We start from the raw sequence: 23,643 nt of genomic DNA on the forward strand, positions 1-23,643 counted from the left end.
AGAAGGAACAAACCACTAACATGGGTGTTCAGGAAGTCCAGTCATTAGTCAGATGATATTTGCTGCCCCCAGGGAACAAGTTACCTTGATTGCTGGTCCAGGAGTCACGTCATCCAAGACATGAGCACAGATATTGATCACCTTCAGCAGGTGGGAGAAAAGCTGCTCCACCATGGGCACCAGAGTCCGATCCCCCAGGGCAGGCCAGATCTCCTCCTGTCTGGTGGCTGCTGAGCTGCCTTCTTCTTCCGAGGCCCATGAGCTTCTCAGAGACTTGGGGGCACTCGCTGTGACACAGGCACACACATTGCTCTAATGTGTGAGGTGGGAAGCGGTTGTGGCCTAAATTTCTCAGACAGATCTGTGCTCATATACGGATGAACCTCTCCATCTAAACAGAGGTCTCAAACTCACGTAAAAAGTCACCACTGTTCTTCTGTCCCAGGTATGACTCTCACAACTGAGATGCAGCTGGGGGGCAGGCCTGGAGCTGCTGCCTCCACTATGCTCTTCCTGCCCCTTTCTCTTCTCCTAAAAGTGCACTCCGTCTTTTCCCATAAGCACCCAACCGGACCCCCTACAAATTCCAGCCCAAACTCAAGTCAGGCTGAGAGCGCTCTATAAAACATAGCGATGACAAACGGAACAAGTCAATTCTCCTCAATAGGACCTGGTGCCCTACCCTGGTGGGTTCAGTGGTTTCTGACCTGGCTGGCCGGATTCTCTATTCTTATTCAGGTGATATCCACGTAACTTATACCCAGTATTAAATAATTTTCAGTTCTCTAAAGCCTTACTGAAGTAATACCTCACCTATTAATCTACAAACGTGACCGAATAGTAGTGTCTACAGCTGCTCAGCTCTCCTGTGCTTGTCTGTGTGTATCTCCTGCTACTCTATAGCCCCTTGACGAATACAACCTGGTATAAACCAAGCCACTGCCTGTCACACAGCACCCAGAAAACAAACTCATTCACATAAACAGACAACACCTCAAATCCGGATCAAAGAACCAGCTGTCCCCCAAAATAACAATCATGTCCTTGTAACCTGAGAACCCCTCCCCCGCAAATGAGAACTAAGTCTGGAAGCCTATCTCTGCCAGTACCTGCTAGCAAGTTTCCAGCCAAAATCAAGGCATCCTGATGGGCTGAGAGATCCAGTGGGAACCAAGCTGATGAAAGCAAGGTGAGAATCATGGAGGCCATCCCAACAGTGCAGCTCTTCCTGGACTCATCAGAGGCACTCAGTGGGGGCACTCTGAAAGCAGACATTCCCAAAGTCAACCATGAAGCTTCAAGCATACAGTCTTGTTGTTTAATACCCCTGTGAAAATAAGCCATGAGCCATCCATTTTACCTCTATACCTTGTTTGTTGATGTGGTTTGGGTTGCGTAAGATAGGGCTTCTCATTTGTGTAGTCCTCAGAGCCTGGAACAGGCCATGTAGCCTACGCTGTGCTGCAAAATGTGTCAACCCTACCTCTGCTTACCGAGTCCTGAGGTTACAGGTGTGAGCCACTCTCATGTTAAAACGGCTAACCAACTAACTCTTCCTGTAAATCAAACTTCACCAAAGTCACTTGGGAAATGAAATCATAGTAGAGCTCATTGACAGAACTAGAATGATTATTCTGATGAAGTTCAAACTTCCTTTTCTTTTTGACTTAGACTGTACTCCAATGTCAAAGTTGCTCAGGAGTCAAGGGTAGTGCAGGGCCTATGACTGGAACCTGTAACTGTTCAGTCAGAATTCATGGAAAGAACAGGAACAATCGCTCCGGATGACAGAGCATGCCACTGTTAGTTGGCCATATATTTACACTCAGAAGAAATCTTTAGATTTCCCTCCAGATATGATGGGAACCCCCAAATTTCTTAGTCATCAGCACAAGTGAAGGCTTGCTTATTAGTGCTGAGAAAACTAAATTATACCCAGATGGCAGTAGGCCATCTACTGGGGAAATTATTTTGTAAGGGAACATAATAGAAATACACTACTTCCTAAAGCACATTCTTATAGCTCATCATAATTCTGGATGCTAACTGACTTTTATTGCCTAGTAATTTTAGAAAGAATCAAACTAATGAGAAAATTTTTACCTGCATATGATAACTCCTTAATGAAGCCATAGATGATACCCTCAGACCCCCAAAGATGCTTACAAGCATCTGACATTCATGAGTCACAACTGCTTCAGGGTCCCCAACAGTTCCTTTACTAATTTCACACATCTCACATGGCAGAAACAAGTGTTCCAGCATATATTTAAAAAAAAAAAAGCCAAAGAGATCCAACATAAAAGGAAACAGAGGGGAGGGGAAGGGGAAAAAGGGGAGAAAAGGAGAAGGGGGTTGGAGTAGAAAAAAAAAAAAGAGAGTTGCTCAGCTGTGCCTGTTGTGGGTGGGCAGTGACTTGCACACTTATTGTGGGTGGGCAGGGGCTTACACACTTGTTGTGGGTGGGCAGGGGCTTGCACACTTGTTGTGGGTGGGCAGTGACTTGCACACTTGTGGGTGGGCAGTGACTTGCACACTTGTTGTGGGTGGGCAGGGGCTTGCACACTTGTTGCGGGTGGGCAGGGGCTTGCACACTTGTTGCGGGTGGGCAGGGGCTTGCACACTTGTTGTGGGTGGGCAGTGGCTTGCACACTGAGGAGCATACATACCCACAGTGCCATCCTAGACTCCAAGTGCAAACTGGAAAGGCGGCTGAAAGAACACACAAGGCTTCACAGCACCCAAACTGCAGAAGAAAGGAACGGAAAAAATCACACCCAAACACCACCAAAAGCTTAACTAAACCTATACACACAAAACGAAGTAAACGAAAACAGATAACTGTAAGTAGCTACAGTGTAGTCATCCTGCCACTGGACACTGCATGCTTTAAACAGCAGAGCTAGACACACCTGTCAGTAAAACTTGTTAGAGCCCACAGAAAGGCGGCCAGCAGCTCCTGCTGGGAACTCTTTGTCCAGAGAGACTCAAAGTCTCCCTAGAAGTTTCTCTCTTCCTCGCTCAAGACCTCAGCTCAAAATGATTAAAATAAACCTCCAGATCAGACCCATGCTTTGACATGCACAGATCACAATTAAAATGAATCTCATATCTTGAACAAATTTAAATCTGAAAGGCATTTAGTTAGCAAGACAGCTGAACTCTCAACTGTGTGACTCTCTATAGTGTCCAAGTGTTTCTTCCATTGTACAAATAAAGGTCTTTCCAGGAACCACTACATAATAATTCTGCATAGTATTCCTCTCTCTGATTTTAAAAGTTACATGTAATTATTTTAGAAAGTTTATGAATACTTGAAAATTGTAAGAAAATGAAAGTTAGTCACAATCCTAAAAGTCATCCTAGCAATGTTCTGCTGTCCTTTTTCTGAGTTTGTAAAGACATTTGCACATATGAATCTTACTTTTCTAACCAAGAGTCAAACTATATTTCCAGATTATGAGATTTTTTAAATTTATATTTAAATTATATTTATGCCACATACACATATAGAGTTCAGAGGACTTGTGGGGTCTGTTCTCTCTTTTCAAATGTATGGGTCCCTAGGGATCCAATTCAGGTCATTAGGCTAGAATTCAAACGCTTTTACCTGCTGCCCTATCTGGATAGCCTGTTTTAGATATTTTTTTGTTTTCTGAGACAGGGTTTCTCTATGTAGTCCAGGCTGTACTGGAAATCACTATGTAGACCAGGCTGGCCTCAAACTCTGAGATCCACCTGTCTCAGCCTCCCAAGTCCTAAGATTAAAGGCATGAGCCAGCATCACCCAGTCCATTTTAGAAGTTTTATACGATGACTTTCTAGGTTGGATACATTGTTTACGATGAGTGTGTGTTACAAGGAGTCTGTTGAAAGACGTACACTTCCTCATACAGCACCTCAAGAGAGAGAGAGCCCTCACACAGGCCCTTTGTACTGTGAAAGGCATGCAGGGCAGTCATCTCAAGCCCGAGCGAGGAGACTTACTGTGAGTGCCCGTGTAGTTGACGTAATGAGTTCATGAGAAACTGCGGCAACGACTCTTGAGAGGTTGTTTTCCATGGTGACATCTGTTACACTTGGTAGTAAGCTGTAGCCTCTATAGATTCTAGTAGAAAACACAGAGGCTCTAGAAGCATATATTGCTCACCATCAAATGATGTGTAACAGTCCACGATTAAGGCCCAGAAGACTTCAGAGTAAAACAGAGGCTCGGTAGTAGAGCACATGCTTACTGTGCAAAGGGCCTCCTGACAAGGCTAGAATACGTTTGTTTATCACTTAAAAAGGGTGGGGAGGGGCTGACTTCTCCTTCACCAGATGCTCCCACACATGCTTTACCATGTGCTGCTGGTTGACTTTTTTTCTTAATTTGGTTTTTCCATGAGAAAAGAAGAGTCATTTAGGAGTAATGACTTTAAAATCTGGTGAGTTGAGTTCCAAATTCAGAGGAAAAGCAATCAAATTACCATGTGAGCTTGGAAGTCACTTGGTCGAGTTTTGTGTTTGTTGTTTCAAGGCATCAAAAAAGAAAGGTACCCTGTAAATCCAGTCTTAAAAAGAACTGAAAAGACAAGAGCCCAGAGGGCATGTTTTACTATTGCTACTGCAATCTTCCTTACAAACTAGTATATTCACTGGAACCCTCTTGTTCCCACAATCTACTGGGCAGGTAGGACGGGTTATGTGGCCAACGGACCCTGCCCATGTGCTAGCAATATAAGCCTGAGAATCAAGACTACAGTACACAGCAGTCTGACCCTTGGCATCAGCCCACCCACGGCTCACTAGCTAAATTCGCTAAGAGTGAAATTTTCCATGGACAGGCTTTCAGATGCTTGTGACAGTCACAAACAAAAATACAATCCTCAGATGAAGGACTTAGAGAACTCACTGCAAGACTGAGGACATCATTGCTATGTGACTATGAAGGGAGTTAACCATAGGCGGTTGTGGCAAACCATGATGTCAGATAAATACCCTGTTAATGAACAATGGCCTTGTCTTTTAGGGGCTGCAGGTGGTTTTTAGAAAAGAGACCAGGAAAGGTGGCACCATGGAGGCACACCTTGGTGACAAAGCCAGGCGCTGTGGGCAGTGTACCTGGTTATGGTGCTGACGGAGAAGTGGGATGGTGGCTGGGTCTCATGCATGAGGAGCTTCAGGTAAACACTACTTTGATCTCTTGCTACAGCCACGACTGGGTCAGCCTGTCCTTGGTCACACTTATAAAACAGCTTTGGGACAAGTCTGCCATGAAAGGAAAACTGATCTAAATAGAAGATACGTGAAATTTACCCATCACCTCACCTTTCCCCAGATGGCTAACCCAACCTATGCCCATGACAGCCATCAGAGCTGTGCACAGCGATTACACATCCAGGAGGTAGAAAGAAGCAGAACTCTCTTTCACTCTTAGTGCTGATCTCTAAATTACAAATTTGACAGTGAAAGCACATTAGTTTTATAATGGAAGGCCAGTAAATTTGTTTTTCAAATTATCACTTTAGGAAGTTCTTTTTAAATAATGAAATGGGATTCCTTCTGCCTTCCCCATTTTCTTACAATATATTTCAACCGAAGAGTAAAGAGATAAATACTGGGAAAACACCTTGTCAATGTCGTCGCAGCAACATGTCGAACCCTGGGGTCTTCATCTCCAAGCAAATAAATGACCACATTATTGAGTACTCGTTCTTGTAGTTTTAGAAACTTCAGAGAGACAGAAAATAAAAACGAATGTAATTTCTATGTTGTTTCTGTTGTTTTATTTGGGGAGTTTGGACTTTTTGAAATGCAGTCTCAGTATGTGGTGTTGGCTAGTCTGAAACTCACTGTTTAGATAAGGTTGGCTAGAGCTGAACTCACCAAGATCTGCCTGCCTCTGTCTCCCAAGTGCTGGGATTAAAGGCATGGGCTACTATATCCAGCTAGCTAAGGAAGGCACTTTGGAAAGTTAGTCAGGAGGCACTCAGGATGACTGATTTTCAATCCATGCCATATACTGACAAGTTTCATGACATAAAGTGTTAAATATAGCACAACACAGGCATTCAGCAGGACTTGACACCACTAGGGAGACCCTACTAAGACAGATTCCAAAAGATAGGGCCCACAGTCTCACAAAATGAACTGCTTACCCCTGTATAATGATGAGCCCCTCGGTGTAAACTTTCTGCTTTTGCCTCCAAAAAACTCACCAGCCTAACAAAAGAGCACATTCAACAGAGATGTCATTAACATAGCAAATACAGTGCTGGCCTGTAGCCCTCAGACAGCTCAACATGAAAGCAGTCTCTCAGAGGCAGCTCAATGTCTTCTGTAAATTCTTGACTAAGTGAGCACTGGATAAATAGTTTTTCATCAAAATACAAACCTACTGCTTCAAGAGTTAAGAGTTCCGTGAATGAACTTAAATGCAGAGAGGACAAGCACACTGAAACTCCCACCCAGGAGACCAGCTGTGGGCCCCATTCCACAGTCATAACTGCAACGACAGAGTAATCCTTCTTACAGAGATTGTCCGAAGATGAGACACAATAACCCATAGGGTCTACACTGGCTGTAAAAATCAATCAAACAGGCTGGAGAGATGGCTCCATGCTTAACAGCATTGGCTGCTCTTCCAGAGGAGCAGGGTTCGATTCCCAGAAGCTACAGGCAGCTCATGACTGTCTGTAACTCCAGTTCCAAGGGTTGCAACTCCCTTTTCTGGGCATTAAATACATACGACACACACACACACATACATGCAGGCAAAAAACCCCAAAAAAACAAAAAAAAAGAAAAACCCAAAAACAAGCAAACAAGCACGAATAGTAACCACAAACACAAAAATATGAATAATAAAGAAACATTTTCCTTCTAAAAGAACTTGTTAAAAGAAACTGCTAAAACTTACTCTGAGGAAATGAAAGATACAATATGTTAAGTTATAGAATTTTTGTTTCTAGGAAGGGAGTGAATAGTGTGTGTGTGTTTGGAGGGGGGGTTCTCATGAGCCATCTACCTTGTGGTTTTCTTGGTTTTGGGTCAGGGATATTTGATAGTTGAAAGAATGTGTATTTAAAATTATACAGCTGGATTCGGTTTAGATAACCTTGGTTTTGCTTGCAGCGTCCAAAGCATCAGAATCAGGAAGGGGTCAAACATGCTGTCTGCTCTCCATCAGGCCTGGTCAGGATGCTGACTCTGGCGCATCAAGGTCACAGAGTTGTTCACAGCCTGCTTGATCCTGTGGTCACTGCTGGTCTTGACAGCCACAATGAACGCAGTTATCCTCTAGCTTCTCCATGACTGACTGGGGAGGGACAGACTAGACTAGGGTGGACCTGCCGAGCTTTAGTTATCCTGGAAGTGTTCTGGTGAGGGTGTGTGGACTTCCCAAGAGTAAGTGGGTGTGATATTAAGTCTCTGACTTTCACTGTTTTCACTTTGGCTTCAGCTTTGGGAGGGGCAGGAGTTCTCCACTTCAATTTCAGCAACATCCTGGCAAAAAGCTGCCCTTTTTCTTTGCGACAGGACTCCTTACTAAGCGAGCAAAGTGGCTGACAGGCCATGGACCCAACCGCCTCCACTTCTCCAGCACTGTGATTACCACCACATCTGCTTCACATGGGTGCCGCCATTGAGCTCAAGCTCTGTTTGTGTGGCCATCACCCATCTCCCCAGTCCTCAAGGTATTTTTTTAAACTGGAACAAAATACCATTTAGCTATCTCCCTTAAATCAGAATAAAGGTAAATACATTAAAAACAAAAAAACAGAGTTGATAGCCTTTTTAAAAAGTTTGAAACAAGATGTCTCAAAACAAACAAACAAACAAACAAACAGACAGACAACTCAGTGGGGCTAGACAGACTGCTCAGCATTTAAATGCACTTCCAGGCCTCCCAGAGATCTGTAGTGTAGTCCTCAGCAGCCATGTTAGGAGACTTAAAACCATCTAACTCTGCTCTAGGCACTTTTCTGACCTTCTCAGGTACTTGCATTCATGTGCACAAACCCACATGTCCAATACAGACATACATATTTAGACATAATTAAAAATAATAAAACTTAATTTTTTTTACTTCTATCATCTAGAAAACCAGGACAAGAAAAATTAATCTCACTTAAAATATCAAAGTCTCCAAGTTCAGAGTTTAATTACAGTACTATCACATGAATGCTTTTTTTTTTTTTTTTTTTTTTTTTGGTTCTTTTTTTCGGAGCTGGGGACCGAACCCAGGGCCTTGCGCTTGCTAGGCAAGTGCTCTACCACTGAGCTATATATCCCCAACCCCTTATCACATGTATTCTAACTAAACCGTGGGTGACCCGAACTCGCAGTACACACAACAGCCATGCCAACCGCAGAGGCCTTGGGACCTTTGGTTTTAATTTGAAATTCTGAATCGGAACTGGGTTCCCATACCTGAAATCAATCTCTGCAAGAGTTTCCAGCAGTTCAGTCCTCACCAGCCAGTAGGAGCTGTTCTTCAGAGGCAGCATGTCAATAAGCAGTTGTAATCCCAAGTCACTGTAGCTGCTGCTGCAAAGACTCAGGACACAGTGCTGAGAACCCCAGCCCACGGAAGAAGGCACAGGATCAGACACCTCATCTACACTCAACGGCACGCACCTGTTCCCTGCTAGTCTCTCTTTAAGCAGCAACAAGAATGTTACGGTTGAGTTTAAAATGCTATGCCAATGACTTATGATCCAGCGAATAGGAAATGTCACTGTCACTTGAGGAACCAAGGGTCTTTTAGCAAAAGGTCAGTTAAATAATACCCATAATTTCATTGCTGCTCAGCATTCCAGCATCTTAAAACAGTATTTGTAAAAATTCAACAAATTTCATATTTTGAAATAGCAAGGTACATTTCTAAACACTACCTTTAGGGGAAAGAAATGTTTCAAATAAAGATTCCAAGAATTAAAACTAAACGTTTTAATAAGTTTTAATACTATAGCAGGGTTTTTCAAAAGCCAAATGGGAAATCCCTGAAAATAACTGTTGACAGCTTATGGAAATGTGACCTATCAAGCTCCAAACTTAACTGTACCACTGGTAAGCTCACCGAGGCACGGTACAGTTTGTGTAAAAGGCTGTACTCACCCTCACAGCTGTACAAGCCAACTTGCAAGTAACAGAAGATTCATCCTTCAAAGTTTTCTGCAGTAAAGGAATGCAGTCCACCAGAGAAAATGTATTTCCTAACCAGAAAAATGAACGAGAAATACTTCTATAGAAACATGAACATGGGAATAGTATCCAGAAAAGACAGCAGAACAAACTGTCCCATTACCTGTCAGGGCCCTGATGGTGCCCAGCCAGTCACCAACACGGAGACGGGACCTGCTGAGGATGGAGTAGACAAGGGTCCCACAGAGAATGGCAGTAGCTCCTCGCACCTGAGGGTCTCCATGATCGATGTAGTTCAGGATGTCAGAGACATACTGTTCCTCTGTGGACACAAATGGCCCAGTCTGTGCCTTCTCCACCATCAAATCTATACTACAAATGAAGCTTCATTCTCAGAAAAGGAGGAAAGGGAGCATTTTGCATCTGTAAAGGCCCTGACTAAAATGTCCTAATGTTTGGGGTTTACAGGTTCTAGAGTCATCACGGTGAAATTATCTCAATATGTCAAAATTTCTAAATTGTAATCCCAGGTTGTCGGACTGAAATCAATTGAATTCCAAGATTTCTTTTGGAACTAAAGATTAGAAACAATCAACCTAGTATATATTTGTTAACTTTAAACTTAATAACATAGGTTTGCCTTGTCACTCAAAGAAAGAAAGAAGGTGGCAGATACTTTGTGCTCCAGAGCAACTGTGTCCAAGAGCAAACAGGGTGTGGTGTTGTCCTAACTGGTCTTAGCCTGAATATGGATGTGGCCCAGGTAAATGTAACACAGAGCAGTTTACCAATGCAGCTCCTGATTTAAGAAGAAATAGAGTCTGTGTATAAATAACTTTTACAATTCCAGATGTCTACTTTATTAACTATGTGGTCCTGTGTATGGAGACACGCATAAGGGGAGTCATGAGACTAAGACCACGACCATGCACATCTGCAGCTCTAACAGCTGAAAACGTAAGCTAACTAGAAACACTCACTGCTCTAAGACAAAAGAAGGCAAGACTGTGGGATAGCTTTTAGCACAAATTAACTGGTGAAAAAAGGTGAGTTGTCAACATACCAGTACTTTCCATGGTACTGAGAGGTACTTTGTAGAGTTTGCTGAAGAACGACTCTGGATGAAGGGCCACAGCTGCACCAATACAGCTGAGGGCCAGGGCCTTCACACTGACTCTCACATCTCTGTCTGGAACCAGTGCTGCAAAGGAACCACCCAGGCCCTTTAGCCTTCTCCATGAAACGAGACTAACCCCTCTCACTCTTTCCCTCTGTCAGCACAAATAGAAAGTAAACTTCACCCCAACAACCAGATTCCAACAGATCGACAAGCTGACTTCTGAACCCGGAAGTGTCCCCTCAACTCTGCGTCTACTCTGCTGTGCTTACCTTTCTTTTCGCCAGTTAACAAAAAGGAAGCGGATAAAAGACGGACACAATGTACCAGAGGAGCAGAATCATCATCATTAGGCTGTCCTATGTCACCTTTGATTCGGCAAGGCTAGAACAGAGAAGTAAACATTTGATTCACTAGGTCAGTCAAGAAAGAAACCACATCAGGGTGCTAGAGACAGAGATGCCTATACTTGGGCACCTCCATAGCTGGTCTCAAACAGAACACAGTTGGCACCCTAAAACACAGGGCCATCGGGTGTGACAAGAGACAAGCTTAGTATGGAGAAGGTTCATGGGGCAGAAGGTGCTAAAACACAGCATTCAGGAAATGCTGTTCACATTGGCAAGTCACAAGCGTCTACTGAAAACTCTGAGTTCGAGGCCAACCAAGTCTATATAGTGAGACCCTGTCTCAAAACACTCAAAAACATACACATAAACGAAAAGATACTAGACAAAGGAATAAGCCAGAGAAGCGCAGAGGTTGGAAGGATACAAAACAACCTGGAGAGCACTCTCAAAGGAAGTCATTTTGACTGATATAATTAGATGACGAAATGCATTCCCAACCTCAAGGAATTTAAAGTTGACTGTAAATACAGTAGACGTGCATGCATGTAAGGCAAACAACATTCAGAGTTGTCCTAATCAGTTGAGTGAGCAACACTAAGAACTCTGCAAAGCTCTGCATCCAGCCTCAAACGAATAACACAGCTATCAGGCAGGAGAGCTCAGCCCAGGGTACATCTGTGCAGGGAGGAGTCTCTGGAGAAAGAACTAATGCAACTGTTGAGATCTGGGTATCCCTGGAGAGGCCAAAAAGGACGGAGGTCTGGGAGTGTCCAGTGTGTCTAAGGGAAAGGGTAAGCCCAGAGCTGGGCTAGGGACAAGTGAAAGTGGCAAAGCCAGGGAACTCCAGCCCCTCACACACAAGCTGCCCCTTCCTATGAAGCTCACCTTGCTTTCTGGGTCCCCAGCTTCAGCAACCTCATCTTTTGAAACAAACTTATCAACACTGCTGTCAGAAGGCTGCCGGCTATGACCCATTCTTTCCAACAAGTGTGCCTGCTGAAGGGCTTTAAAAAATAGAAATCATAACCAAGTGACAGGTCCAATCAAAACACGTATATATTCACACAGAGATAATGTACAGCTAACAATTTAAATCTAAGTCTGATTATACCTAAATTGCCATTTTCAACTTGAATTGAAATAAGAATTAATGCCATTTTCGATTTAAAAAATGATACCAAAAGGTTTCTTCTTGAAATAAAGATAAAAATGTCCTGCTGGGCAGGGTTTAAGCCTTTAATCTCAGCATTTGGATGGCAAAGGCTGGCAGATCTCTCAAGTTCAAGGACAGCTTGGTCTACAGAGTAAGTCCCAGGCCAGCTAACGCTGCACAAAGAAACTCTGTCTGGAGAAACAAAAACAAACAGACTAACGAGAAAAGATAAAGACGTCTAAGGCTGGAAACATTTCCACCACATGAAGTGAACTTACCCAGAGAAGAGTTTCTGAAAACGTCTGAGACTTCACCAGAAAGAACACCTGCAGCTTCCTCCTCGTCTTCCTCCTGTGGCTGTCCTATCTGCACGCCTAAATACTGGCTGTCAGCACCATCTAAGACCTGTACAGATAAAGGGGGACTGTCAGGTGAAAGCCCTTCAACACGAAGGAAAACCACCAACAGAGCTGAGCATGTAGAATGCAAAAACCATGTAGCATCAGTGATGCATACAGGATGCAAAGGGCAATTACTCACTCAATGGTCACAGGTAAATGCGTGTGGAAAAGCAACAAGCAAAAGCTCTTCAATACCTTGCTAAGAAAAGCTTTGCTGTGGAACGGCACCTGGGCAGGGTGATCATCTACACCAGGCCTGCACAAGATAGGCAAGTAACATTCTGGGGACAGGCCTGTAGAACCCTGCTCCTTCCAAGGATACATCATAAGTGGTCAATGATGACTGGGATAGACATATTCTTCAATGGCATAGATGTTTACAAGCTGCCCGTGCCCTGGTAGGTAGCCCACAGCTTGTGCTCCTTTTAAATAGTGCAAAATTGTGCGAATTGGTTTGTCAAACTAAACTTAGGTGGAATCATTACTTCAGTCTGTCACTGGTATCCTATCTGTGGTAATCAGACATTTTTTTGTCTCCCCAGGAAAAGGTCATACCAAGCTTTTATAGCTCTGTAAAATCTAAAGAAATTTCTATCTGTAAACTTTTTTGATATTAAAAAAATCTTCAAAAAAAATAGACATAAGGTTGGAAAGAGGTGGAAAGTAGATCTGGGAGTAGTTAGAAACAAAGATAAGGCTTCCAGATAAGAATCTAACAATGGGTTATCTGCACTAAATTTAAAAATACTTCATATGTGCAGACGGACTTGTAGAGAAAAGTTCCTGGAAAGCATAGCAAGGTGGAACCAGCGAGAACTCAAGGGTATGGAAAAAGAGAACACTGACTGCAGCCTTTCTAAGGGCATCTCTAACACCCTCGATAGCCATGTATTATCTTCTGTGTGCAACTGAACATCAGCTTTTGCTTGGTTGGCTGGTTGGTTGGTTGGTTGGTTGGTTGGTTGGTTTAGTTTGGTCTGGTCTGGAATAGTTTTGTCTAGTTTGATTTGGTTTGAGACAAGCTTTATCTGTGCACCACTGGCTGTCCTGGAACTCAATTTGAAAACCAGGGTGGCCAGGAACTCAGAGACACAACTTGCTCTGCCTGAGTGCTGAGATTAAAGGTGTGCGCCACTATGCCCGACTAAACTAACATTTTTTAACGTTTAAGAAATCCTATAGAATGTACAAACAGAACCCTAGTTTCCATTAGTTGAGAGAGATCTTCCCAATCTATTACACCCTGCCTATCTGAGATACCCGCCAATGTACTTGAAAAGCATCTTGGTTTATTTATACTTTCCTTCCTCTCTTCCTGTCTTTCTGTCTCTCATTATTTCTTTTTTTGTGTTATAAAAACTTTACCAAGCTGTCACCACATTAGAACACATAAACTAGAATAATCTGAACTGTAATCTTGGGCCACAATCACTAACATCTGGCTTCAGAATAAACTTACTCTTATCCCCTTTGAGGTGAGAGCTGCATTTCTGTATCAACAATTCCACACTGAAGAATGTTTACCATCCATCTGAAACCTCTTGTGTAATTTACCTGAAGAGCTGAGCAATAGCAGCCATAGGTATATGGCTCAGCGGATAAAATGCTCACTGTATAAGCATGCCAGATAGAACACTGTACATTTGTCATCCGAGCTCTAGGGGTTGGGATAAAGTAGGTCAAAGGTTTGTTGACCAGTCAGCCTAGTCAAAAACGTAATCTCTAAGTTCAGTATAAGAAGCTGTCTCATAAAATAAGGTGGACTGGTGCTGGGAAGAAAGCCCAGTGGGAAACAGCACTTGTTCTGCAAGCATGAGTCCCCGCACTCAAAACTCCAGAACTCATGTAAAAACCTAGGCATACTTGCACAGGCCTATAAACCTCAGTGCTGGGGTCAGAGGTGAGCAGACAGGTAGGTCCTGCAACTTCATTGGTCAGCCAGCGTAACAAAAAACTGTGAGCTTCTAGTTCATTGAGAGACCCTGTCTCAAGGCAATAGGGCAAAAGTGATAGAGGAAGATACCCAAAATGCTGTTCTGCCCCTACGTGTATATGCACAGGGGCAAATCGGAAGCATGCTGATTTGTATTCAGTACCTTCATATAACATACACACACAAATAATTTTCCTCCATCATGAAAAACATATTCAAAAATTTCCAGTAGAAGACAAATAATCTATATAATCAAAAGCAACCCGAACTAGATTTCCAAACTGTCTTCCCTTCAGTGGGCTTACCCAGTCTCTCCAAACACAGACTAACTGCTGAGCAACTGAACTGAGGAGCTCAATGTCGTAAGGAACATCTGTTAGCTACCTGGAGAGGCAGAATAGGGTCAGAGATGTGCAGTCATTTTGTGTGTGAATGTGTGAGAGTAAGACAGAGACAGAGGAACAGAGAGAGGGAGAAAAAGAGAGAGAATATACATGTGTGCTGTGTGGTGGTTTGAATAGGTATGGCCCCCATAGAGCCATATTTGAATAATTGGCTCATGAGGAGTGAGTGGCACTATTAGGAGGTGAGTATGGTATTGTTGTGTAACTCTGGGGGAAGCCTTTGAAGTCTCCTATATTTATGCTCTGTCCCACGTGGAAAGTCAGTCTCCTTCTGATGCCTATAAATCAAGATGTAACTCTTGCCTCCTTTAGCACCACATGTGCCTGCATGCTGCAGTGATCCCTGCCATGATAAGGAACTGAACCTCTGAAACTGTAAGCCAATTAAATGTTTCCTTCTTAAGAGCTGCCTTGGTCAGGGCTGGAGAGATGAGCACTGCCTACTCTTCCAGAGGTTCTGATTTTAATTCCCAGCAAGCACATGGTGGCTCACATCCATCTGTAATTGGAACTGATGCACTCTTCTGGTGTCTGAAGATGCAAGGATACTCATGTAACTAAATAAATCAATCTTAAAAGAAAGATCTGCCTTGATTGTGGTGTCTCGTCACAGCATAAAACCTGAATTAAGACTCTGTGTGTGTGTGTGTGTGTGTGTGTGTGTGTGTGTGTGTGTGTGCATGAGAGAGAGAGAGAGAGACAGAGAGACAGAGAGGGAGAGAGGGAGAGACAGAGGACACAAATGAACAGTGAGTGTATGCATACTTATAAGCATGGATGTGGAGGCAAGAGGTCACGTGCTGTACTCAGTTAGTTGTTCTCTACTATATTTTTGGGTCAAGGTTTCTCAGTGAACCTGGAGCTCTCCCATTTGGGATAGATTAGCTAGGAGCAAGCCTGTCTCTACCTCCCCAGAGCGAGGATTACAAAAGTGTGTGGTCATAAGGCCCAGCTTCTAACAGCAGATCCAAATTCACGCTTGTGTGGAAGCAACTTACTGGACACATCACCCTAGCTCCTGTGGATACAACATATACTCATTTCTGACTTGAATTCAGTGTTTTGCATCCATTTCAGTATTTCATTTATATTTCAGAAATGCCTGGTACAATATAAAATTTAGAAGCAAGCCAAAATATCCTACCATAGTCTTAATAAAATATATTCTAGGCTGGATGTGGTAGCTCATGCCTTTAATCCCAGTACTTGGGAAGGAGAGGCAGGTGGATCTCTTTGAGTTCAATTAGCCTGGTCTACAAATCGAGTTGAGGACACCCAGGGCTATTATACAAAGAAACCCTATCTCAAAAAATTATCTATCTATCTATCTATCTATCTATCTATCTATCTATCTATCTATCTATCTATCTATCTATCTATCAGTTCTATATAGAACATATACTTTATGTATTATATAATATATATTCTATACAGAATATTACACTCTATAGTATATATATGCATATTCTACAGTAGCTAAACATTTAATTATATACACTTAAAATTGGATGAACAAACTATTCCACTTTTATATGTAGACAAAAGAATTGAAGGAGAGTCTCAGAGATATTTGCAGATCTATGCTCACAGTGCCCTTGTTTATAACTGTTAAAATGGGATGGTAACCCACATGTTTGCTAACAGATGGAAGGATGAACAAAATGTAGTCTAGCCATACAATGGAATATTATTCAGCCATTAAAAAATTCTCACAAATGCTGCCCATGTTCCCAACAGTCCAAAGCTAAGGCAGGTAGATCTCAAATTTAAAGTCAGCCTGGGCTAGGACTGTTTCAGAAACATAAAAAAACAAAACAAAACAAACAAAAATACCCCACAGTTCAGCATACATGTGCACCAAACTTTCTGATTATACAATCTTTGAGGTGACTCCTGTCCATGACCTCAGACATCACAGAGACGGACATACGCACTACTTTTAAATGGACTGTGGTGAAGTACACTGAGAGGTCAGAAAGTGCTAAAGTAATACAGAGTACCAATATCACCACCAACATTTCACTAAGACCACAGACACTTTCAATAGCAAGCTCCTGAAAATTTTAAAGTAGTTATTCAAACAGGTCTAATCAGGTATTAAAAATGTCATGTGTACAAAGTACATTTAAGTAACTTGATTTCAATCTCTATAGCTCAACACAAAAGATACTAGGCAATTTCTTCAGGGAAGGCATCCAACAAGACCGAGTTCTTTGTTCAGCATCTGAGCTGGGGACCTCTTACTAATATGTGTATTAAGACAGAAAACTGAGCAGGAGGGTCCAAGTGTGGGCCTCCAAGAATAAGCTCAGAAGACAAAAGAACCAGGGCGCCCTCTGCCCACTCACAATTTCAGAACTGTCAGAAGGAGTCACAGCTGAATCAGGTCCTTCAGTGGTGGTCTGAGAACTGTCACTGATGGGTGAGGAGGCCTGGGTCCCATCATTCAGGTCCATGGCAGGGTCGGATGGAACAGCACTGAACTGGCTGGAGCTGTGGCTCAAGATGTCTTCCTCATCTCCATCAGTAGCAGCACTGGTCAAGTCACAGCCTGACAAATCCACAGAGTCTGCTTGAAGTGTGTGCTGGGATCGAGGCTGCTCAGTGATGATGTCGTGACCTACAGAACCGGGAGTGGAGACACCCGAAGAAGAAGCAGCGAGCTCTCCACCAATCTCACTCTTCACAGAGGCTAGAGACACAGAGAAACTCAGTTGTCACATGGCCAGGGGAAATAGTAGCTAGGGAATCAAAAGTATGCAAAATGACAAAAAGTTCACTGTACTGAATGTTCTAACTTTTGTACATCATGGAGCATAGTGAAGAAAGGTCAAGCAGCACAGTGGAGCTGGTTGGAAAAAGCAAATTCTTCATGGCTATGAATATTTTAAATGTGTTGCATCACAAAACACAAGTTACAGTTCTAAATGCATCTCTAAAGCCATACATAGAATGTGTGTAACTCAGAAGCGGCTGGGGCAGGGACACAGGCAGACTCCCAGGAACTCTAAGTAAGCAACAACAGAACACTAGTGAGCACAGCACCTTCAGGACAGGCTTGCCTTCTTCCAAGTCCTGCTCATCACCACTCTAATCCTAGCCTCCTGTAGGAGGAACACACGCCACCTTTCCTTAGTTTAATTTTAAAATTCCCTCTTACAAACACTATGTGAGATCAAAATCACTTCAGTGCCCATTCGAATAATAGCAAAGTCCAATATTTAACATTTATTCAACCTTAAATGTTTGGAAGGCCTTGCAAAAAAAAAGTTGTTGATTTGTATTAGAGGAAATGAAAGGTGCTTAAGGTTGGAACAGTGAGATTGTACCAATAATACTGTGCTTTCAGAATGCTGATAGGACGGTTTGTTTTATAAAATAAAACCTTAAATATAAAACGAAAATAACTTCAAAACCATGAAGTGGCTCATCAGTGGCTCCTGATGAAGGCACTGGGTCACAGGCACTTGAGTTTTACACTGGTCTAAGCAAGCCAAAGTGTTTGTTCTGTGATTTCTTTATCTTGTGAACTTCCATCTACCATCCACTACCAAAAAGATACACTCCAGGGTAATAAATCAGTTTCTGAATATCCTAAAACAAGAAAAGCACATAGCAAACGCATTTAGAGTGAACAGTATAAAAGCAGCTGAATTATAAAAGCCACTTTCTGAGCAAGCCACCCATGCCCCTCAATGCTGTGTTCAGGCTGAGGTGCTGAAAGGGACACAGGATGGCAGATAATAAATGAAGGCCAGCACTGGCAGCTCCTGGACCAAGAGGACAGCAAGTACCTGCAAAGGCTGAGCTGCTGACATCTGACCTGGACTCCGAGTCATCCTCCAAGGCTTCTTCCTCTCCTAAGAGCACTTTGCCTAGTAAATAATACAGCAACATTCCTCTTTAATTTTGCTAAAAATAATGTTTTCTTTAGGTCAAATAGTCAGGGGTGACGGTACACACTTACTCCCAGCACTCAGGAGACAGAAAGAAGTCATGCAAATATCTATGAGTTTGAGGTCAGCCACATCTACACAGTGAGTTTTATTTAGTCCAAACCAAAGCTACATAGTGACTCATAACAAACAAACATCGAACAAGCATACATTCTGAACTGAAAATCAAAGGCATATTTAATTTACCCTAATATGATTTATCCAACATGTATTATATCACTACCATGTTAAATGGAAAAAAGAGTGACTTTTAGAATATTGCAAAAGCAGTAAGTCTACTAGAGAAGGGAGGCAGACGTAATTCCTACTGAACTATACCACAAAATAACTTTTCATTGATTTAGATTACTATTGCAGTTAAATAATTTACTATTGCTTATTAAATGAATGAGTAGCTTATGGCTAAAAAGGTCCAATTCTATCAGTCAGGCCTTGGAGTATACATATTTTATTGGAATATCATAGCAAATACAAAGTTGTATATCAAACTCTTTTTTTTAAAAATTTTCCATCTTTATTAAATTGGGTATTTTTATTTACATTTCTTTCTTTTATTTATTTTTTTATTAACTTGAGTATTTCTTATTTACATTTCAAATGTTATTCCCTTTCCCAGTTTCTGGGCCAACATCCCCCTAGCCCCTCCCCCTCCCCTACTTTATGGGTGTTCCCCTCCCCATCCTCCCCCCATTGCCGCCCGGCCCCCAACAATCACGTTCACTGGGGGTTCAGTCTTAGCAGGACCCAGGGCTTCCCCTTCCACTGGTGCTCTTACTAGGCTATTCATTGCTACCTATGAGGTCAGAGTCCAGGGTCAGTCCATGCATAGTCTTTGGGTAGTGGCTTAGTCCCTGGAAGCTCTGGTTGCTTGTCATTGTTGTTCATATGGGGTCTCGAGCCCCTTCAAGCTCTTCCAGTCCTTTTTCTGATGCCTTCAATGGGGGTCCTGTTCTCAGTTCAGTGGTTTGCTGCTGGCATTCACCTCTGTATTTGCTGTATTCTGGCTGTGTCTCTCAGGAGCGATCTACATCTGGCTCCTGTCAGTCTGCACTTCTTTGCTTCATCCACCTTGTCTAATTGGGTGGCTGTATATGTATGGGCCACATGTGGGGCAGGATCTGAATGGGTGTTCCTTCTGTCTCTGTTTTAATCTTTGCCACTCTATTCCCTGACAAGGGTATTCTTGTTCCCCTTTTAAAGAAGGAGTGAAGCATTCGCATTTTGATCATCCGTCTTCAGTTTCATGTGTTCTGTGCATCTAGGGTAATTCAAGCATTTGAGCTAATAGCCACTTATCAATGAGTGCATGTGTGCTTTCTGTGATTGGGTTACCTCATTCAGGATGATATTCTCTGTTGAAGGGCATCTGGGTTCTTTCCAGCTTCTGGCTATTATAAATAAGGATGCGATGAACATAGTGGAGCACGTGTCTTTTTTTATATGTTGGGGCATCTTTTGGGTATATGCCAAAGAGGTACAGTTGGGTCCTCAGGTAGTTCAATGTCCAATTTTCTGAGGAACCCCCAGACTGATTTCCAGAATGGTTGTACCAGTCTGCAATCCCACCAACAATGGAGGAGTGTTCCTCTTTCTCCACATCCTCGCCAGCATCTGCTGTCACCTGAGTTTTTGATCTTAGCCATTCTCACTGGTGTGAGGTGAAATCTCAGGGTTGTTTTGATTTGCATTTCCCTTATGACTAAAGATGTTGAACATTTCTTTAGGTGTTTCTTAGCCATTCGGCATTCCTCAGCTGTGAATTCTTTGTTCAGCTCTGAACCCCATTTTTTAATAGGGTTATTTGTCTCCCTGCGGTCTAACTTCATGAGTTCTCCGTATATTTTGGATATAAGCCCTCTATCTGTTGAAGGATTGGTAAAGATCTTTTCCCAATCTGTTGGTTGCCATTTTGTCCTAACCACAGTGTCCTTTGCCTTACCGAAGCTTTGCAGTTTTGTGAGATCCCATTTGTCGATTCTTTATCTTAGAGCATAAGCCATTGGTGTTTTGTTCAGGAAATTTTTTCCAGTGCCCATGTGTTCGAGATGATTGCCGAGTTTTTCTTCTATTAGTTTGAGTGTATCTGGTTTGATGTGGAGGTCCTTGATCAACTTGGACTTAAGCTTTGTACAGGGTGATAAGCATGGATCGATCTGCATTCTTCTACATGTTGACCTCCAGTTGAACCAGCACCATTTGCTGAAAATGCTATCTTTTTACATTGGATGGTTTTGGCTCCTTTGTCAAAAATCAAGTGACCACAGGTGTGTGGGTTCATTTCTGGGTCTTCAATTCTATTCCATTGTTCTATTTGTCTGTCTCTGTACCAATACCATGCAGTTTTTATCACTATTGCTCTTCCTACTTGAGTTCAGGGAAAGTGATTCCCCCTGAAGTCCTTTTATTGTTGAGGATAGTTTTAGCTATCCTGGGTTTTTTGTTATTCCAGATGAATTCGCAAATTGTTCTGTCTAACTCTTTGAAGAATTGGGTTGGTATTTTGATGGGGATTGCATTGAATCTGTAGATCACTTTTGGTAAAATGGCCATTTTTACTATATTAATCCTGCCAATCCATGAGCATGGGAGATCTTTCCATCTTCTGAGGTCTTCTTCAACTTCTTTCTTCAGAGGCTTGAAGTTCTTATTGTATAGATCTTTTACTTGCTTGGTTAAAGTCACAATGAGGTACTTTATATTATTTGGGACTATTATGAAGGGTGTCATTTCCTTAATTTCTTTCTCGGCTTGTTTCTCTGTTGTGTAGAGGAAGGCTACTGATTTGAGTTAATTTTATACCCAGCTACTTTGCTGAAGTTGTTTATCAGCTTTAGTAGTTCTCTGGTGGAACTTTTGGGATCACTTAAATATACTATCATGTCATCTGCAAATAGTGATATTTTGACCTCTTCTTTTCCGATCTGTATCCCTTTGATCTCCTTTTGTTGTCTGATTGCTCTGGCTAGAACTTCAAGAACTATATTGAATAAGTAGGGAGAGAGTGGGCAGCCTTGTCTAGTCCCTGATTTTAGTGGGATTGCTTCAAGTTTCTCTCCATTTAGTTTAATGTTAGCAACTGGTTTGCTGTATATGGCTTTTACTATGTTTAGGTATGGGCCTTGAATTCCAATTCTTTCCAGGACTTTTATCATGAAGGGGTGTTGAATTTTGTCAAATGCTTTCTCAGCATCTAATAAAATGATCATGTGGTTTTGTTCTTTCAGTTTGTTTACATAATGGATCACATTGATGGTTTTCCATATATTAAACCATCCCTGCATGCCTGGGATAAAGCCTACTTGATCATGGTGGATGATTGTTTTGATGTGCTCTTGGATTCGGTTTGCCAGTATCTTATTGAGTATTTTTGCATCGACATTCATAAGGGAAATTGGTCTGAAGTTCTCTTTCTTTGTTGGGTCTTTGTGTGGTTTAGGTATAAGAGTAAGTGTGGCTTCATAGAAGGAATTCAGTAGTACTCCATCTGATTCAATTTTGTGGATTAGTTTGGATAGTATTGGTATGAGGTCTTCTATGAAGGTCTGATAGAATTCTGCACTAAACCCGTCTGGACCTGGGCTCTTTTCGGTTGGGAGACCTTTAATGACTGCTTCTATTTCATTAGGAGTTATGGGGTTGTTTAACTGGTTTATCTGTTCCTGATTTAACTTCGGTACCTGGTATATGTCTAGGAAATTGTCCATTTTCCTGCAGATTTTCAAGTTTTGTTGAATATAGGCTTTTGTAGTAAGATCTGATGATTTTTTTGAATTTCCTCTGATTCTGTAGTTATGTCTCCCTTTTCATTTCTGATTTTCTTAATTTGGACACACTCTCTGTGTCCTCCGGTTAGTCTGGCTAAGGGTTTATCTATCCTGTTGATTTTCTCAAAGAACCAACTTTTGGTTCTGTTGACTCTTTCTATGGTCCTATTTGTTTCTACTTAGTTGATTTCAACTTTGAGTTTGATTATTTCCTGCCTTCTACTCCTCCTGGGTGTATTTGTTCTAGAGCTTTGTGACATATGCTCTCTCCTGTTTCTTTCTGCAGGCACTCAGAGCTATGAGTTTTCCTCTTAGCACAGCTTTCATTGTGTCCCATAAGTTTGGGTATTCTTATTAAATTCTAAGAAGTCTTTAATTTCTTTATTTTTTCCTTGACCAGGTTATCGTTGAGTAGAGCATGGTTCAACTTCCACGTATATGTGGGCGTTCTTCCCTTATTGTTATTGAAGACCAGCTTTAGGCTGTGGTGGTCTGATAGCACGCATGGCATTATTTCTATCTTTCTGTACCTGTTGAGGCCCATTTTTTGACCAATTATATGGTCAATTTTGGAGAAAGTACCATGAGGAGCTGAGAAGAATGTATATCCTTTTGCTTTAGGATAGAATGTTCTATAAATATCTGTTAAGTCCATTTGGTTCATGACTTCTTAGTCTGTCTACATCTCTGTTTAATTTCTGTTTCCATGTCCTGTCCATTGATGAGAGTGGGGTGTTGAAATCTCCTACTATTATTGTGTGAGGTGCAATGTGTGTTTTGAGCTTTAGTAAGGTTTCTCTTACGTATGTAGGTGCCCTTATATTTGGGGCATAGATATTTAGGATTGAGAGTTCATCTTGGTGGATTTTTCCTTTGATGAATATGAAGTGTCATTCCTTATCTTTTTTTATGACTTTTAGTTGAAAATTGATTTTATTTGATATTAGAATGGCTACTCCAGCTTGCTTCTTCTGACCATTTGCTTGGAAAGTTGTTTTCACTCTGAGGTAGTGTCTGTCTTTGTCTCTGAGGTGTTTCCTGTAGGCAGCAAAATGCAGGGTCCTCATTGCGTATCCAGTTTGTTAATCTATGTCTTTTTATTGGGGAGTTGAGGCCATTGATGTTGAGAGATATTAAGGAATAGTGATTATTGCTTCCTGTTATATTCATATTTGGATGTGAGGTTATGTTTGTGTGCTTTTCTTCTCTTTGTTTTGTTGCCAAGACGATTAGTTTCTTGCTTTTTCTAGGGTGTAGCTTGCCTCCTTATGTTGGGCTTTACCATTTATTATCCTTTGTAGAGCTGGATTTGTAGAAAGATATTGTGTAAATTTGGTTTTGTCATGGAATATCTTGGTTTCTCCATCTATGTTAATTGAGAGTTTTGCAGGAAACAGTAACCTGAGCTGGCATTTGTGTTCTCTTAGGGTCTGTAC

General features: G+C 42.0%; 1 protein-coding gene across 3 annotated transcripts in view; it reads right to left on the reverse strand.

Annotated features, from left to right (window-relative positions):
• Positions 1-23,643, reverse strand: part of Htt (huntingtin) — a 148,969-nt gene that overhangs the window by 80,184 nt on the left and 45,142 nt on the right. For all 3 annotated transcript variants that reach the window (NM_024357.5, XM_087582725.1, XM_087582724.1), the window contains 16 exon segments: positions 85-287; positions 1,110-1,261; positions 2,670-2,746; positions 3,988-4,108; positions 5,104-5,250; positions 5,612-5,712; positions 6,141-6,204; positions 8,416-8,555; positions 9,103-9,200; positions 9,293-9,451; positions 10,193-10,330; positions 10,519-10,630; positions 11,482-11,600; positions 12,028-12,154; positions 16,836-17,179; positions 18,282-18,362. In NM_024357.5, coding sequence (NP_077333.2) covers positions 85-287; positions 1,110-1,261; positions 2,670-2,746; positions 3,988-4,108; positions 5,104-5,250; positions 5,612-5,712; positions 6,141-6,204; positions 8,416-8,555; positions 9,103-9,200; positions 9,293-9,451; positions 10,193-10,330; positions 10,519-10,630; positions 11,482-11,600; positions 12,028-12,154; positions 16,836-17,179; positions 18,282-18,362 — 2,183 coding nt within the window.

Source organism: Rattus norvegicus, chromosome 14 (assembly GCF_021556685.1).
Source record: "Rattus norvegicus strain SHRSP/BbbUtx chromosome 14, alternate assembly SHRSP_T2T, whole genome shotgun sequence".
Taxonomy (NCBI): domain Eukaryota; kingdom Metazoa; phylum Chordata; class Mammalia; order Rodentia; family Muridae; genus Rattus; species Rattus norvegicus.